The 17,780-nt window shown below is 41.9% G+C and overlaps 1 protein-coding gene across 1 annotated transcript; it reads right to left on the minus strand.

Moving 5' to 3' along the window:
• Window positions 1-3,381: 3,381 nt before the first annotated feature.
• Window positions 3,382-15,737, minus strand: RAB43 (RAB43, member RAS oncogene family; the record flags this gene model as incomplete). The annotated part of the gene is made up of 3 exons (XM_082004819.1): window positions 15,230-15,737; window positions 5,173-5,356; window positions 3,382-3,635 (listed from the first exon to the last, which is right to left on the minus strand). The coding sequence occupies exons 1-3, from the start codon at window positions 15,449-15,451 to the stop codon at window positions 3,382-3,384; spliced, it is 660 nt and encodes a 219-aa protein (XP_081860945.1). The 5' UTR covers window positions 15,452-15,737.
• Between the last annotated feature and the right edge of the window lie 2,043 nt (window positions 15,738-17,780).

Raw genomic sequence — 17,780 nt, forward strand, 5'->3', positions numbered from 1 at the left:
CGTCCCCTTCTGTTTTTCTGTAATATTTTGCACACTTTGGGTACCGCCCAAAATAAATGATAAATACTGAAGCAAATACATGGTCAGCCAAGGAGATCTGCTTAAAAGCAATTACTGCACTATAGTCTTGTTAATGTTCAACTGCCAGTAAACAGGTTTCTTGGCAAATGTTTATGCTCTGAGCTCTGATCATGCACTACTGAATTATTCACTTGATGTACATCAGTGCACCTTTGTAACCTAGGATTTGAAACTGAGGTTTTTACCCATAAATCTCAGGTTTATTGCTACTCACTCTCTTCACCCAGGTATCCTTTAGGTTTCAGTAGGATTAACGGAATTAAACCAACAGGACCATCTTCTTAACTCTTGAATTACATAGCTACGTGTGTGAATTACAGATTTAATGAAAGTCTTCAGAAAGGGAGTGAAAAGCTCTAAGTTACATTTACTGTTTTAATTTATTTCTGGTCAAGAAGCTATCAGCGTAGTAAGTATTGTGCTGTTACTAACAGACAAAGAAAGGGTTTAGTAGTTGAAATAACTTTTTACTACTGACAGCCCAAGCACTGTCATTCATATCTGCTACTAACCTGAAAAAATAAACCAGGTCTTCAGTCTGTTTCTTTGTTCCCTTTTGTTCGGTTTGATAGGGCATGCAAACTTGTATTACACTTGTTACACCACAGGAGAGCCAAGAGTTAGAAGACAAAGCTGAGTTAAAGCCGTAGTCTTAGTTCTCTACAGCAAAATGAAAACTAATCTGAATTTGAAAATGCAGTGAACAAATCACTGATGCTGTATTTCATGTTTTCTGACTAAAACAGAATAACCCGCAGACAGACTCTCAACCTTCAAGACTAGCTTAAGAGATACATGGGGGCACATCATAAGGAAAAGTACAGTGCTTGGTCTAATTCTACTTGTTTACTAAACAAACCTCAAAACTAAGGAAATGGATCAATCATTCCTCATTTCTCCATCTACTGTAAAAACACAATCATTCACTGACTGCATTGGAAGCAGGATTTATGTTCATGTTGCATCTTACCCCAGGTTTAAGATGAGTTACTATGTAAACTACTGATTTCAATGTGAGTAGTAGCAATACTGTTCTTAAATGAATGTGAATTTTTATCAGCATGCCTTAAATAATTTGGCACTAATCCTGCAAATAGTGGGAGGCTGAGCTTATCTGAGGGTCCATGTTCAAGCATTGCAGAACTGCAGGACTGTGACCTACAGATGTAAACTACAGTATGTCATGATATAAAGTCATACGCTTGCTAGTACCTAACCAGGAAGAAAAACAGTCATCAGGACCGAGTTTTAGCTTGGACTGTCTTCATAGTTTCTCCTGAGAGTGGAATACAGGGTTTGCTAATCGCTAACAAATCCAGAGTTTGGACCATTCTCATTTCCAGTGTCTAGCTACTGCTGGACACTTACTGCCTATTATCTTTGGATGTAGGAGAGCTGGGAATGTCCTAGAAAATGATCCAAAAATACTACTGAGTGCTGCAGCTCAACCTGCCCTTCTGTATAAAACATTAGAATTGTGGAAACTATACTAATTGAAAAATTTAAGGCCCTTTCACTCTTACAACTATAAAACTTGAAAATTAACCCCGTAGATTAGAAGCAAACAGGCTACAAAGCATATGTAACTCCTCGCTTATCAGTTTAAAAACCAGAAAGACCAGAGAATGGTTTAGTATTTTCTGTCAGAAGATGATTAGTACTGAAACGAGGATCCATTAGCCCTTCTTAAATCTTCCTGATTTTCATGATACTGGATATGCTGAATGGCTAAAACCAGGTATAGCCCTAGCAGCACACCAATCCATGTCCTTTTTGATCAATATTTTCAAAAGGGACAAGGGACTTCACTTTAAAAGGGTGCTTTCTGAAAGTGAGCTCCTTTTGAAGTATCAGGATTGCAAAAATCACTTGTCACCTCTGAATACCTTTGCTTTAACTGCAGCATTAAAAATAATCCTGCTTCTGCTCCCTTTGCAAATCCATTTTTGTAAGGTGCTTGAGAGGACTGCTGCCATCAGTTCTTCAACTGCATCTACAACATAAAATACAGAGCTGAATCTGAAAGGCAACTATTATGTAGCTGAATTCTGAAATCTATTTTACTTAACAATGTAGATTTTTGATCAACAGTGAACGGTTTTTCCTGCTGAGTGTTTTCAAGAAATTAAAAGCAATTTGTAACTTGTGATAGGGAAGCAGTTGGGTACAAAATTGGGAGGGAATCATTTGAAAGGATGCTGGTTTCTTACAGCGAAGAAGTTGTAATGTGTCCAGTTTTCAGCTGTTCTGAGGTCGTCTTGCCCAGATTCTATTTAAGGAGATGTTTTTTTTTTAAAAAAAAAAACCCCAAACCCAAGCAGAAACCAAATCCACTTAGGCAACAAACACTCTGGTAGCATAATGTCAAATGTATGACCAGAATTAACCCTGTATATGACCATTACACACATGGCAGGAGATCATGGCTACCAGTCAGTTCAAAGTTTTTCCAGTTCCTGTTTCCAGTGGTGCAGGTCTTGAGTTATGGAATGAAATCAAGAGACCTGAGAGCAAAAACTCAATGATTCCCACTTGGAAAAGGGAGCTATCACTGTTCAAGCAATAACAAATGAAATGCATCTACCCTCTCCTCAAGGTTGTATTTAAAATAACTACACTGGTCCAATCCTGCTTGACAGCAGGTCATGTCATATTGCTCAGGCTGATTTTGCTTTTTGTTAAAATGATAACTTGAAAAAATTATAACAAAACCTGAGATAAGGCTTCCCCACCTGGGCCTGTTCCAATACTAACTAGCACTCCTTATGCCCTAGGACAGGTGACTGCTATTTGGTCCTGTAATCAAAACATTGGGTATTCTGACATGTCAAATACCTTTATCAGAGACACTCTCACTTTCTGGTCATGGGTGGAGTGCTGAGGATTTGAAAAGACACTGTCAAGATTGCCTGTCCAAAAATGACCTCCTTTGGCAACAGTCCCATGCTAAATGCTTCAGAACTTTGGGTGTGCATCAGTCTCTTCCCCAACCATCTGTCTCCCCACCCCACATCACCAGTTCAAAGTTGTTTCCTCCACTTTTGTAACTTGTATGAAGGTTACAGAAAAGAAAACGGTGGGGACAAATGTTGAGTAAGTTTTTCAGAGGGCTTGACTTTTAGGACTACCTCTCAAGAGTCCCTTTTTAAAAATAAGACACCAAAGCAAACAGGATTGTGTCTAACTTCTACAAAATTGCTGGTTTCACAGGAGGAGGAGAATATGGCTACCGTGCTACTCAGCATTAGGGTGAAGCACCATCTAAATTCCAGTAAAGTTAGAGATACCACCTAGCTCATATCAGCAACCACACCCCCAGCCTTCTACAACGTCTTTGCTGTCAAGCTTGATGCTGTCAGTATTCTTCTCACTGAACATAGGGCCTCCATGCCTCATCATGAGCTCTGTAGCCATCTTCACAAAAGCCTCCTCCACATTGCTGGAGTCTTTCGCAGAGGTCTCTATGGCACAGATGATATTATCATAGTGTTCAGCCAGACTCTGAGCTTCTTCCAGCTGAACCTCTCGAAGGTCACTTAGGTCAGACTTGTTTCCTGGAAGAAAAAGAAAAAACAACAGAGTAATTTATAATGACTACTTATGTCAGAGCAAGTATTTGGCAGGAGGTTCTCAGGTTGCCCAGAGAAGCTGCAGAATTTCCATTCTTGGAGATTTTCAAAATTTGACTGAAAAGGCCCTGACCAACCTCACTTTGAGCAGGACTAGATAATCTCCTAAACCCTTTCCAACCTGTATTTCTGTACGACTCCTACAGAGAACAGAGAAAGTCAGTAACTAAATAGTGGTGACAGAAGGAAGATGGGCTAGAAATTGAAACTAAAACCATTTTGTGAAAACAACAGCAGTCTGCTGGTTCCTTAGGAAATCTAGAATAGTACTGACATTGTATTAGCAGGTCTACAGGCTTTGAGAGCTGCGTCCACTGGGGCTGGGAAGCAGAGCTTCCAGCAGCGGACTGACAAACCCTCATTGCCCCAAAGTCCTTGTGAAATCCCCCGTCTGCTGAAGTATGTGGGTGTTCCAGTTGGCCAAAACACATCGGCTTGATACGATGGAGATTCTTTGGGCCCTGGAAACCTTATGGTCCTTATCATGAGAACAGCTCCCCAGCAGCTGTGCCTCAGAACCTGGAAATCCTGGGTACCCAGTTCTCCATTGAGATGCAAAGGATACAAAGCTGACTACTTCTTAACAGAAGTAATCAAAGCAAAATCACAGAATCACTAGGTTGGAAAGGACCTTCAAGATCATCAAGTCCAACCGTTAATCCAGCGCCACCATGTCCCCTAAACCATGTCCTGAAGCGCCACATCCAGAGATGGCGACTCCACCACCTCCCTGGGCAGCCTGTTCCAATGCCTGACCACTCTCTCAGTGAAGAAATTTTTCCTAATAAATATCCAATCTAAACCTCCCCTGGCACAACTTGAGGCCATTTCCTCTTGTCCTATCACTAGTTACTTGGGAGAAGAGACCAACACCCTCGTTGCCACAACCCCCTTTCAGGTAGTTGTAGAGAGTGATAAGGTCTCCTCTCAGCCTCCTCTTCTCCAGACTAAACAACCCCAGTTCCCTCAGCCGCTCCTCATAAGACTTGTGCTCCAGACCCCTCACCATCTTCGTTGCCTTTCTCTGGACACGCTCCAGCACCTCAACATCCTTCTTGTAGTGAGGGGCCCAAAACTGAACACAGTATTCAAGGTGCGGCCTCACCAGTGCCGAGTACAGGGGCACAATCGCTTCCCTACTTCTGCTGGCCACACTATTCCTGATACAGGCCAGGACGCTGTTGGCCTTCTTGGCCACCTGGGCACACTGCCGGCTCATGTTCAGCCGGCTGTCAACCAGCACCCCCAGGTCCCTTTCTGCCGGGCTGCAAAATACTTCTGTTTTGATGAATCAACACTTTCAAATTAAAAAAAAAATTGGTAAAATTTCCAATCAGATCTATTACATACATACATCTTAACTTCAACCAAAAATAAAACTTGTAACCATCTTAAACATGTATTGCAACTAATTACATTGTACAGTAACCTGTAGCACTTGGTATTAATATTTTTAACTCACCAATCAGTAATTGTACTATGTTGGAACCGGCATACTTTCTCACATCCTCGATCCAGCGAGGAATAGACAGGAAAGAGCCTCTCTTGCTGATATCATAGGCCAGGATTGCTCCATTGGCGCTGCGGTAATAACTCTGTGTAATAGTTCGGAATCTCTCCTGGCCAGCTGTGTCCCAGATCTGCAACTAAATAAAACAAAGCAAACAGTGAGACATTGGCTAGCAAGCTTTCGTGAATCAAAAGATAGGACTTGATTCAATAGCCTTGTTATAAATCTCCCTTATACATAATACATTCTGGCATCACGTTTTTCTAGTCCTTTGTTCATGATTTAAGGACAATAATATACACTGGAGAACCTTTTCACACCTGGCTGCTCAAAGTTTATATCTGTATCAGTTGAGATGCTCTGGGTTCCTGCAGATAAGCTCTGATGCATTCTTCTATGGCAGATTATGAAGTTACCGCTTTTGTGTGTCCAGCCCTTTGTCACCTTCTCTAGCAGCAAAACAAGATGTTAGCCCATAGCTAGGCCACTCCAGTTCATCATCCTGGTGTGTCACTGAAACTACAAGTGGGTTTTCGCTAGTGTATTTTCCCAGGTACTGACATGGTCTTGCCAGTTCTGCTACAGGGGCACTAACAACTGCAGTAGGATATGGTAGTATCATCTGAGAGCACTGATGCTGTTTTATAAGGAAAGAGGAGACAGTTAAAGGAATATATTTAGAATACGTAAAACATATAAAAGAATGTATAAAACAAATGCCAGCTATTCTAGGTTTCAAGAAAGTAAGTCAAAGATCTAGTCAGTCTAGTCACCTGTCCTTTTTTAGGTGGTAGAACAGACATTACATCTGGGCAGGAAGAAGAAATGCTTAGCTTACATACTTTTGCCTAAATCCAGCAGCATAAGAACTGTGAGTTTAGTATCAGGGTTTGAGTTCCCAGCACTAGATGTTCCAGAAGAAGCAGACAAATAACTCAGAGCAGACAAACACAATATATTTTCTCATAGGGAAAATTTCTTTTAAAATCCTCTTGTTTTATAGGTTGTCTAATGTCCTGGAACACGATGGCTTATATTCCAGGAGCTTTTAGCTAAAGTAACTGTGGATGTTCTCATTCTCTGTATAAATCTCTAATAATTTTTGAATCTTTCAAAGCTCTTGGCTTCAATATATAGTAGCAATGAAACCAAAGAATTTCCCTTTATAAATTTTCTATTTTCTGTCCTTCTGTTGCACTTTTACTTCTCTATCCCCAAATGATAAATGAGACCACTGCTTGTCTTTTTGTGCCATTCCTTAGAATCTGCATCTCCTCTTAACTGAGGCAGGACATATGCAAATACTCCTGGGTTTTTTAATCTTCCCATATTGTAGACCTATTATTTATTAGTTTCCTTCCCTCTGAACCTCTTTGTTTTAAAGAGCTGACAAGAACTTAACACAGTGTGCCAGTGATGTTTTATACCAAATAATATGGAATCATTTTTCCATTTATTTCTTTTGCACATTAGTACTTTGTGTGTATCTTCTGACTCTGCTGCATGTGTGAGCAGAAACTTTTGCTTTGGACAAGGCTGTACTGATCAGATCACTTTCCTGTGCTAACCAAGCACTTAGATACCAAAAGATACATGTACAGCTTAAAAGGAATCAATCCAATGAAAAAAGTACTTCTCAGTCCTGGTAAGAGTTTTCTCAGAGAAGGGAAAGGGACTGTAATGGACTCAAAAAACCACAAAGCAATGATTATTAACAGAACCAATAATGATTTAGAGCAGTCAACAGACAGTTACTAGAGACAAGGAAGTTCATGGCAGGTTTATGTATAATGTTCTCTGTACTCAAGTCTCCCGCTAGACCTTTGTGTCTGTTACATAGCTTTAAATCTCAACACTTGATTAGGTCAAGTGCAAAACAAGGCTAATGATGATTACGCAACTCTTGGGAGAGGTCTGAGAGATTCTATGCATACAGAAGAACTACAAACTTTTTAAACAAAAAAAATTGTTTTAGCTTACACTTTTCACATGGTATAAATAACAGTGATTTACCTGCAGAGTGACTGAGCAAGCCAGTCTTGGGCATTGTGCTGTATACACAGAGGTTTTCAAAATCCAGTAAGTACATTCCATAGAATTGCAGAATCATTGACGTTGGGACAGATTTTGAGAGGTGACAGAGGCAACTGCCTGCTGAAAGAATTGCTCCATGGTTTTCCCAGGGACCAAGATGAGTCCGACCAGCCTGCAGTTGCCAGGATTTCTTGTCCTTTCTGAAGAGGAATACAGTATTTGCCTTTCTCTAGTCCTCCCCAATTTCCACAGCCTTTTAATAATGATACAGCAACCTCAAAGTGTCACCATCAAGATCTCACAGCATCCCTACGCATTTTTTACTCAAGCATTTATGTCTGTGTGTTCACAGGACTGAACATACAAACTTGCAGAAGCCCTGAGTGTCCAGCACAGACCACAGGTTTGACCTTCTCAGGAGCTCAAACAGCAGTCTTCCTCCCAGCCCATGTCATCCAGGTAGGCTCTTTCTCTCAGGCGTATACAGTTCATGCTCCCCTACTTGTCACTTCCCTTTTGTGTAAAGACTCTGAATCATTTAGCTTTTTTACATAGTCTTCAGTTTGTTGTGGTTTTGCTTTCATTGCTGAGACTACAGTATGTATTAGACCCATACACAGATACTCTCTTTGCAAACATCTAAGCCAGCTGACACACCTGCTTGTCACTGTTCCCACCAATTCTGCTGGCAGAAGGAGCTAGGTGAGTGCTCACTCTTTGTTTCGGGGAAAGGCAGGCAAATAAGGGCATGGTTTAATGACTTGCTTAAGCCAAATTAAGACCACACTGTCACCAAAGACTTGCCATGCCAGCTGCATATCCTTGTCCTCTCCATGCATTGAAACTAGCACCTGTTCATCTGATTCACCATATGGCTTAATTTACTGATGCAACTGAAAAAGAGGGTTTTTCGTTTGGTTTGAAAGAGTTAACGCTAATTATGCAGCCACAAGGTACTAAAAGCATACAGACTGTGTAAGGAGGAAGGCGCAACGATCCTTCAGAGCAACGGCAAAACTGTCTTGAACCAATCATGACTATGCCCTTTCAGTTTAACTCATTGCTGTGGGTGGGTGTGAACCGATCGTATAACCCCACCTGAAGCCGAGTATGGAGTCCTGGTATGGTCTCTTCTGGCAGACCTATGCCGAGATGGTGGCTTCATCAGCTAGTATGAGTCAGTCTGCCTAGCAGCATGCTCAGTGTTGCAGAGGTACTTTTTGGGGGGCTAATAACAACTCGCTTCTTACAGTTTGGAAGCTTGACCTGTCCTGTCACATTGTTAGAAGTTTTGATAACTGTCTTACTTTAAATTGTTAAGAACACACACTACAGACAAATACAGAGTATGCAAGTATTATGAACCAGATTATCTAACTTAAAGTAAGATATATTCCCAAAGGCAAAATACAGCTAATTTGCTTGACAGCATCTTTAGAAAACTCTTAAGAAAAATATTTCTATATAGCATGAATCAGTCCAATATATGACTAAAAGAAGTCATTACAAAAATACCAGTTCTGATCGGAAGTAAACACTAGTTTCTCCAGTACATGTACAGACATACATTTCAGACAATTCTATTGAAAAAGGAACATGACAACTATATATAAATACCAATCACAACTGTAATTTAAAACCACTATTTTACAGTTCAAAATTTACATAGTCTCTCTGTTTAACTATATTTACAAGTATGTAACTCTTGACAAGAAATAACAATCGCAAATTCCTTGGAAAAAATTTAGTCTTAGTATTTCCTCACTTAAAAGCCCTTCAGTATAAGTTAGATGTTAAAATCAAAATATCAAATGAAAAGTACTAGCCACAGGTTACAAAAAAGATACACTTATACAATACAAAATAATGTATCACAGATGCAGTATATGACACAAAGTTCTTAATTATTTAAGTGCTTCAGCTTTGTAAATAATGTGATGGAAGCCATGTCTGTCACTTAGTAACATTTTTAAGCAATTCCTGATTTTGCAATTATTTTGGCAACAATTTTGGTGTAAGAAAGAGAGAAGTTGAGATTGCTGGAGAATTACATTAAATTCAGCTGAGGATATGAAGAAAAAACACCCGTGAAATAAGAAATTGGTGGCCGGCCATCAGGGGGACCATCTCTAGCAACAGATGAGCACAGGATAAAGAACAGGGAATAAATACCCATTGTTCAGAAGGAATATGACAGAATACCCTAAGTGCACAAAGACAAGGAGCCACCTTTCTCATGCTAACTGTTTCACTATTGAATGCCCATTCACTTACAAAAGCTGGTTATTTTGATCTGCTTTTAGCTATGGATTTTTTTGGACAGCAGAGCCCTTAGCACTAGCTGGTACTGAACAGCAAAGTGCTAAACCAACTATTAACTCCATGTAATCACTGTAGAATTGGATCCGTTAGTACATTAGACAAAGTCTTCAACATTTTTTCATATTTGCTTTTTCATCTTCTCCTGTTGGGCAGGGGTATACAGGGAGTATATGTCATTCACCCTTGTCAGGATGCAGGCTGGGGCCTGACTGGCTGGGGAGCAGCTGCACTGAAAGGGCCCCAGAGCCAGCAGTGTGTCCTGGCAGCATCCTGAGCTGTACTGACAGGAGTGAAGCCAGCAGATCAAGGGCAGTGATTATTCCCCTTTATGTGGCACTTACTAGATTCCAGCTAAAATACAGTGTCCAGTTTTAGCCCCCCTCCCTCCCCATACAAGAAAGACATGGAAGAACTGGAGCAAGTTCAGTGGAGGGCCATCAAGATGGTCAGGTTGTTGGAGTGCATACCCTGTGAGAAGAGCCTGAGGGAAACAGGCTTGTTCAGCCTGGGAGAGGGGTTTGAGATGACCTGTTAGCTGCTGTCCAGTACCTAGGAGGAGGTTATCAAGAAGACTGAGCCAAGCTCTTCACAGGGGCACATGATGGGAAGATGAGAGACACCAGACAAAAACTGAAACAAGGAATGTTTCAACTTGATGTAAGGAGGAAAACAGAAGGTGGTAAAATTTATGTTGGGTCTCTGGAAGATCATTCTGGGATGTCTGATTAGGCTTAAAGAGACCAGAGTTTCAACTACAGAAATAGACAAAGTGTTGCAAAAGGTGCGTGACAGGTTGACCAAAGAGCATAGTAAACAACTATTATCAAAAGGTTTTATGTGGATTCTTCTTGCATTGTTAAATATATTGTTTATCAAAGGTTAATGCTTAACAAACAGCCTCAAGACACATTAAGTAATTTCACCCCCCTTCCTTCCTACATAATTAAGTACTTTCCTGATTCTTCTAAAGTATCACAGGAGTTCAGGTTTACTTTTGCTTGTGAAGCAACATTAATAATAACTAAGTACATCCTATAGCTGATACCTTCCTTTACAAAGATAGAAATGTCACTTTTGTGCTACGAGTTCTTCAAAATATAGCAACTTCTATAAAATTTCCCCGCAGTGAAATGCTGGCTGGAAAGACCATGCTAAATGATTCTTAATCAACTGACTGTGTCTAAATCCTGCCATCTCAAATGGCAAATAATAATGTACATTTCTGTACACCGGCAAATCACAACACTTGCTCCTAAACAGACTTACTAAAACAATCTTGCAACTTAATCTATACAGTTTTTGCCAAAAGCAACAAAACTAACATCTGTATGGGAATGTATTTAAATTTAAAATTATATTCATACACAGAACAGTTAGGAGAAACTGCTCCATTCAATTGTTTCCCTACAAAATGTTCACGGAATGAGGAATCCCTGTTTGCTGGGAATACAGCATTCCTGTTTGCTCTAGCCTTATGGATGTCAAAGTAGTTGACCGAACAGAGCACTACACTTTCCTCTGGATATCAAAGAATATTGCTTCCATGTAATAACCAATAGCTTCATTTGTATTTGTTTAGCAACCTTATTAAATAGAACAGTCAGGAGACAAGACAGTTAACAAGTCATAATTTTATATTACTTGCAATTTTGCCAGATAATGACACATTACATTTTGGACCATTCTGAAAGGAATACAGTTAGAGCCATGAGGCCTGAAAAACAGCCAAGAATCTTGATATTATATGGGCTGAAAAAGCTCATAAATTAAAAAGTGCAATGGTAGATAAAGAAGTATTTGTTATAAAAGGAAAACGTTCTCCTGCTGCTCTCTGAAGATACAGTAACAGAAAAACTATGGCATAAAGGAAAAAAATAGTCTGTATATGTAAAACACTATGAAAAGACAGCACAAAGTAGACATTAAAAGTAGCCAATTAAGTTCACGGGAGGAAATTCATCAAAAGAAAGGGAATTTTGTTCTTACTAACCACAATTCATAGGCTTGAACTTAGGACTGTCCTTGCCTATCATTATATAAAATTTTAGTTCCACTGTTTTATAAATATCTTTTCTTACAGTGACATAACAGTTACAAAACATGTTTTTTTCTGTTTGACAGATTCTTTCTATCACTCAAAGAACAAGTAATTATTTTATCAGTAGGGTTTTAATCACTATGCATTAAGTCAACAACCCCAACTTTTGGGAACTACAGTCTATACTCTAGGATTTAGCCACTAAGGCGGCTGTATTTTCTGGAGAGTAGTATGCCACAATTCCAGCCTGTTAAAACAGCATATACTAGAACTTTTTAAAAATTAAGGTAGACCACAGACATTTCATAAAGCTGGGGGGGGGGAAATTCTGGATATATGCTGGTCAGAATTTGCCTTTGTGATAAAAATCAAGGTGGGCACCACAGGTAGCTTTAACTTTGAAGCTCCATTAGAACCCAGAGCGATAGATCTGCCAGCTCCCTGCCTGGCTCCATGACACACGGCCTGCCTTTTAGCACCAACACCTCCAAGAGCCCATGGCTCACAACAGCCTATCCCAGAGGCAACTGGCTTCCACAATCCCACCGGACAATACCCCAAATCAAAATTGGAGGTCTTAAGAAAGAACAAGAAGAGATACAGAAGACTGGATGGCACAGACAAGCTTACATATTTTTCCTCCCTGGAAGTGGTAAATCTCTGCAAATCAGGGTTAGTCCATATTGGGGAAGCTTACGATACCAGCGATTCACTGTTTATTTCTAAAGAGAAAGCTTCAATTACCAGTACTGCCCATGAATAGCTCCTTTCTCAAGCACTAACATCTCCATATATGAAGTTTAGTCAGCCTCAGTAGGTGATGAAGCAGTAATGTATGAAATATCATTTGAAACACTTGGAAGAATACAGCTTTAAGGTGCAAGGACAGCCTTGAGTTAAAAAAAAAAAAAAGGTTATTTTCAGAACCTTAACATTTAGTATCCGAACATGCTTCTTTTCCCTTATCCAACAAAAATGCATCAAAAGGAAGTGAGACTTAAAATCCTTGGGCTCCAAATGTTTCAGGAACATTATGTGACAGTAATGACAACATTTGAAGTTTTAAACAGAAAAGGACGCTAACACAATTGACCTTAAAATGTTTGTTTCAATCTCAAAATAAGTGTCTGATTCATACTCACTCAGTTGTGTTATAATACTATCCTCAGCCTGACTAAGAATAAAGCTTAGGCCACTGGGGGTGTGGAGCAAGTAGTGTTCAAAAGCTCCTTGTGACTTCTTTTTGTGCACACCATTGTTCTGAAGGAACTTCTAATGATGAGCTTTTAAGAAAATTCCCAGTTTTATTCCTGCTCCATTTGCTAAGAAGAAAATAAGCCTTTGCATTCCTTATGAAGATACTGTCTTGAGTAGCACAACCCCACAATGAAATTGGAGCAGCACAGAGAATCACCTGGAATGCTTTTGTAAGCATCTTTTTGTAAGGTCAGGCAAACTTTATTTTAAACACATCCTGACCATCTCTTGATTTGAGGCATCCCAGTCAACAATTTATCTGAAACTCTTTTAAAACACAGTATGTCTCATGTGACTGAGACAGAAGCAATGAGAAATACAGTGCATCTCTTGCAGAGCACATCCACAAGCTTGTTTACTAAAGGGTTAGGATATGATCTGTTCAGATAGCTAAAGCGCTCCTCCTAGAATCACTATAACCTATGCCAAAACCAAATCTGTAAGATCTGCAAGATACACACACCTGATAGTAAGAATTTACTTACCTACTCTATAACAGAGCTCACAAAAGTATAATAAAATGCCACCTTGTTTTCCATTTCCTATAACATGCTGAACAAATCTACCTAGATTGGATGGACTGCTCTGAAATATCAATCCAACTGGAAAAGCCTGACTGGAATTTAAAACTTCACATACAACCCACACCTTAACAGACCAAACAAAAAACCTCCAAGCAAATGTTTTCATTTTCTAGCTGTGTCCCTGACTCAGCAGCTAACAAAAATGCCTGCAAGGTAAATCAACAATGTTGGATTAATTTGCCTAAAGCAATGCTCAAAATACTCTTTGTGCATCCCTCATTTTATTTTCTAAGTACAGAACAATCCAAAGCAAAAGACAGCCTTCAAGAGCTTGCATTTCCTTACTTGTTTTTTGTAAATTACTTAGAAATAATCCACAGGTTTTGTTACAGACTGGGTACTAATACAGGACTATTGAGGTGTTAAGTACTGACAATGTGAAAAAGCACACCTAGAAGTTTAGGGTATTTCCTGGGCTCGTCCTCCACTCCTGAAGTCTGTGTCTGAGACCCCTGGCACCAGGAGCAGACACATTTGTCACTCCCTATGTGCCTGGCATTTAAATGGAGCCAGGTTTCAATCTGAAAGGAGAAACCCCGCTTCTAATAGCTCACTTGCTAGAAAGCGCAGAAGAGGTACTAACAGCAGAAATGGAAAATCTGAGCTTCTCTTTCGACTGCGAACCCCAGCTGTAGTGATAAGAAGAGGTGTAATACTACCAAGAAAATAAACACCTTTGCTAGGTGTGGAAGTTCTAATCCTCATCCTTTCCTAAAAAATGTGAGTCTTCATTTCTTCCATTTTCTATAACTTTCTCTACTTAATATTCTGCTCACCAAGTATAAGGAAAAGACAGTAGAGGACTTTGACACCTACTTTGGCAAACACAGACCAAAATTCAACTGCAATTACCCTATTCCTGTGCCACCAAAAGCGTTACAGATTCATGATCCTTCCCAGGCAGTGACTGCATTAAGCTCTTTTCAGTCCCACTGTGGATCCCCTGGGATAGCTGTGCGACTCCATTCTGGAGGGTGCTGGGGAAGGGGTTCATCCCAGCAGCCCCCTATGAGCTGCAAGTGCTTGGAGCCTTTTTCCTGCTGTTCCATTGTGCTCAGAGGCCCAGTCTGTTGTGGGGAACCTGTGCCACTGGGAGCCCGAGGACAGTTCCACCAGGGAAACGTCCCATTCACTTTTGAACCCTAATGAACTAGCTGATTTCGTCCAGCATAAGAAAAGCAGCAGTCAAATTTAGGGTTGATGTGTTCTGGTTCGAGAAGAGCTATAGAAGCTGCACTTTCTGAGGCACCCTGTAAACAGTGTCTTAAGATAACTTTTAAAGATGCCTAATTTCACAGCCGCTCCCCCGGCCTCTTTCAATCTGCCAGTTCCACTTGCCCTTCTGGAAAGACGACAGCCCAGCTGAGGTTCCTTCTGGCCTGTGAACAGACCATCGCCAGAAGCCTGCCTGAAAAGAGGGCTGCACAGGGACCGCGCAGCGGGCTTCTACCAGCGCCGGCGCGGTGCTCAAGAGGAACCAGCCCGGCCTGCGGCTGCACCGCTGGTCCTGCCGCAGCAAAACAAGGCACCGGCCGCGCTCGGTGCCTCCTCGCCCACAGGAGCCCTTTCGGGAAGGCGGCGTGGCCCGTCCTCCGAGCACAGCACCGGCGGGCTGACAGGCCAGCGGCGGGACGGGCGGCCCCTCCGGCATCTCGGCGGCTGTGCCGGCTCGGAGCTCCGCGGGGTGGGGGAGGCAGGGAGGTGAGCCGCAGCTGCCCGCCGGCTCCGCCGGGCCCGGAACCGGGGCGGCGGGCCGCCCCCCCTCCCCTCTCACCTTCACCCGCTTGCCCTGGATCTCCAGGCTCTTCATGGTGAAGTCCACGCCAATGGTGCTGCCCTGGCGCTCGGCGAAGGCCCCGGTTTTGAAGCGCTGCACGAGGCAGGTCTTGCCCACGCTGGCGTCCCCGATGAGCACCAGCTTGAAGAGGAAGTCGTAGCTCTCCTCCGGGTCGGGGCCGGGCCCCGCCGCCGCCCCCGGCGCTGCCGGGCCGGGCATGGCGCTGCCGCCCTCCGGCCTTCCGCCCGCCGCCGAGCGGAGCCAGGCTCTGCGCAGTGCCCGCCGCCCCCCGCCGCGCCGGGCCTAGCGCTGGGCCCGCCTCCCTCCCGCCCTCGCTCTGTCCCCGCCCCGGCGGCCGCTTCCCGGGCCTCGTCGGCTGCCCGCGGCAGGGCGAGCGGCGCCTGGCGCGCTGCGGCCTCCCGCCGGCCGGTCCCCCGGTGGCGGTGGGGCCTGCTCGGCCCGAGGTCCGGCGGTCATAAACCCTGGTGTGCGTTAGTCAGCTGTCGGTACGTGGCACTGATGAGCCGTTCATCGCTGCCAGTGCCCCAGGCCTCTGCGGAGGACCCGCACGCACGAGCAGTTGGCCACATTCTGGATGGAGTGACATATTTCTGTGATGTATTCTTCCTGCTGTATTTTACAGTTAAGGCACATAGAAATAAACAGGTGCAAGTACACCATTAAGTCATCCAGGAAGCGCAGCTGATTTGCCTCGTTGGCTTTTCATTTTTAGGTCTGAGCTGGGGTGTGGTTTGTTTCCAGAGCCACAGTCCAAGGCTCAGGGCTACGGTTTTTCATCCTTGTGAGGTGCTGCGCTGCTCAGACACGTCTTTAAAAACTGTTAATATCATGCTACGTGTCTCATGGGATATTGCACATGTATATGTGTGATTATATATTGCACCACAAGCTGGTTATGTGTCTTGAGATAAGTGTATCTCAGCAGTCTGGAATTATTTAACTGCAACCTGGGTTATCTACAAAACACGGTTCTTTAATAGGTACTCTCTGTCAGATTATGTGGTGAGTCAAGATGCTAATAAAAATCAGCCTTGCTAATGATACAGCACATTTTGTTAGTCTGTTCTTTGTAACAAAGATTTGCTAAATTCCATCCTTATAGTTTCAAATGACAAAATCGTAAAATTAAAATGTTTAATAGCAGTTTAATGTCAGAGAGCGAGGGTTAAATTTTCCCATAGGTAGTTGTGTGGGAGGAAGACAACTTGATTTATCACTGAGCCAGCATAGACTAACCAGGCCAGCTTGTCTTGAATTGCTCCAAATCAGTGAATTTTTGTGTGACTTTGTGATTATTCCTTTTTGGGTCTCCATATCAATGATCCATGGTAACCTTCCAGTGAGAGCAGAGGTTATGAGTACTCTGTCAGGCTGGAACAAAGGCTTTCTGCTCCTGATAGCCTGCAACTCTGAATTCAGTAGGGCACTGAATTCTACGGTATTGATCAACCAGGACAGAAAAAGTGTTAAAGAGGAAATAAGACATCGCTGTGCATATGCTCTCATGTTAATTAGCACTTTGTGTGTTTTCAGTGTCTGAGCAAAACCCTTCAGGTTATTTAGATTATTTAGGAAGAAACATTGCTAGAGATGTCAGTCTTTATCATTTAGAATAATTGTATGACCTCATTTTAGTGGAAAAATAAAGGTGCTACTTCCATGAAGATAATTATAAATCAGATATTCCATTATCCTTGCCCTACACCGTTACAAACTTTTTTGTATTAACTGTCATTGTTGCTGCTTGTCATGAGCCTTTAACTGCTTCTAAAAAAAATAATTCCCCAAACAAAACCCATAAATTGTCCCATTATGTTGTTATGTTTACATGAGGGATCTTTCATTAGTTCTCTCAAGTTGTGAAAGCTGTAAATAGTGGTTTGAATGTTAAAATGCTTGTCTTTGATTAATCCCCAGACACCATTGGGACTAAAACCTGCTTCATGCAAAGATCAGTAAAAACAAAATGGGCTTGAGTCCATTCCGATTTCTATCTGTCTGTATTTGAGAGTCATTCATCAGGGAAGAGTAGACTGCTAGGAAACACTCTTTAGTAGAGAGTAGTCTCTCTACTAGCACTACTCTAGTAGTTCCTAAGAACCGATACTAAAGCGTGGTAGAAAACCCCCTATGACTGGCTGTAGTCACAGTTTCCTTTTCACTCAGCTAACTCAGTTTAACAAAAGAAGTTAAATTTCAACTCGTAACACATGGGTTGAGCTGCAAAGCCTTTGCTACAGGTGTAAGGTTGCTTGCAGTTTCCCCATTTGGCAGAGGAATTTGGGTGGTAAGACTTTCAGTGCAGCTGCTTGAAATTTGGAGATACAAAGCAAATTAATTAAGTTTTGACTTTCTAAACAAACATGTTTGGTAATCTTATACAAAACACTGAAAAAACCCAAGGAGGAGTCCTAAAATATATTACCCAGTCTTCAGCAGCACTGGTTGAAGGAGCCAGAGGATAGAGGTTCAAAGTAAGTTTTGTGACTATGTAATGACTCACTAAGTTTGTAGATTACTGTGATTC

This window comes from Phaethon aethereus, assembly GCF_964289735.1.
Source record: "Phaethon aethereus genome assembly, chromosome: 11".
NCBI lineage: Eukaryota > Metazoa > Chordata > Aves > Phaethontiformes > Phaethontidae > Phaethon > Phaethon aethereus.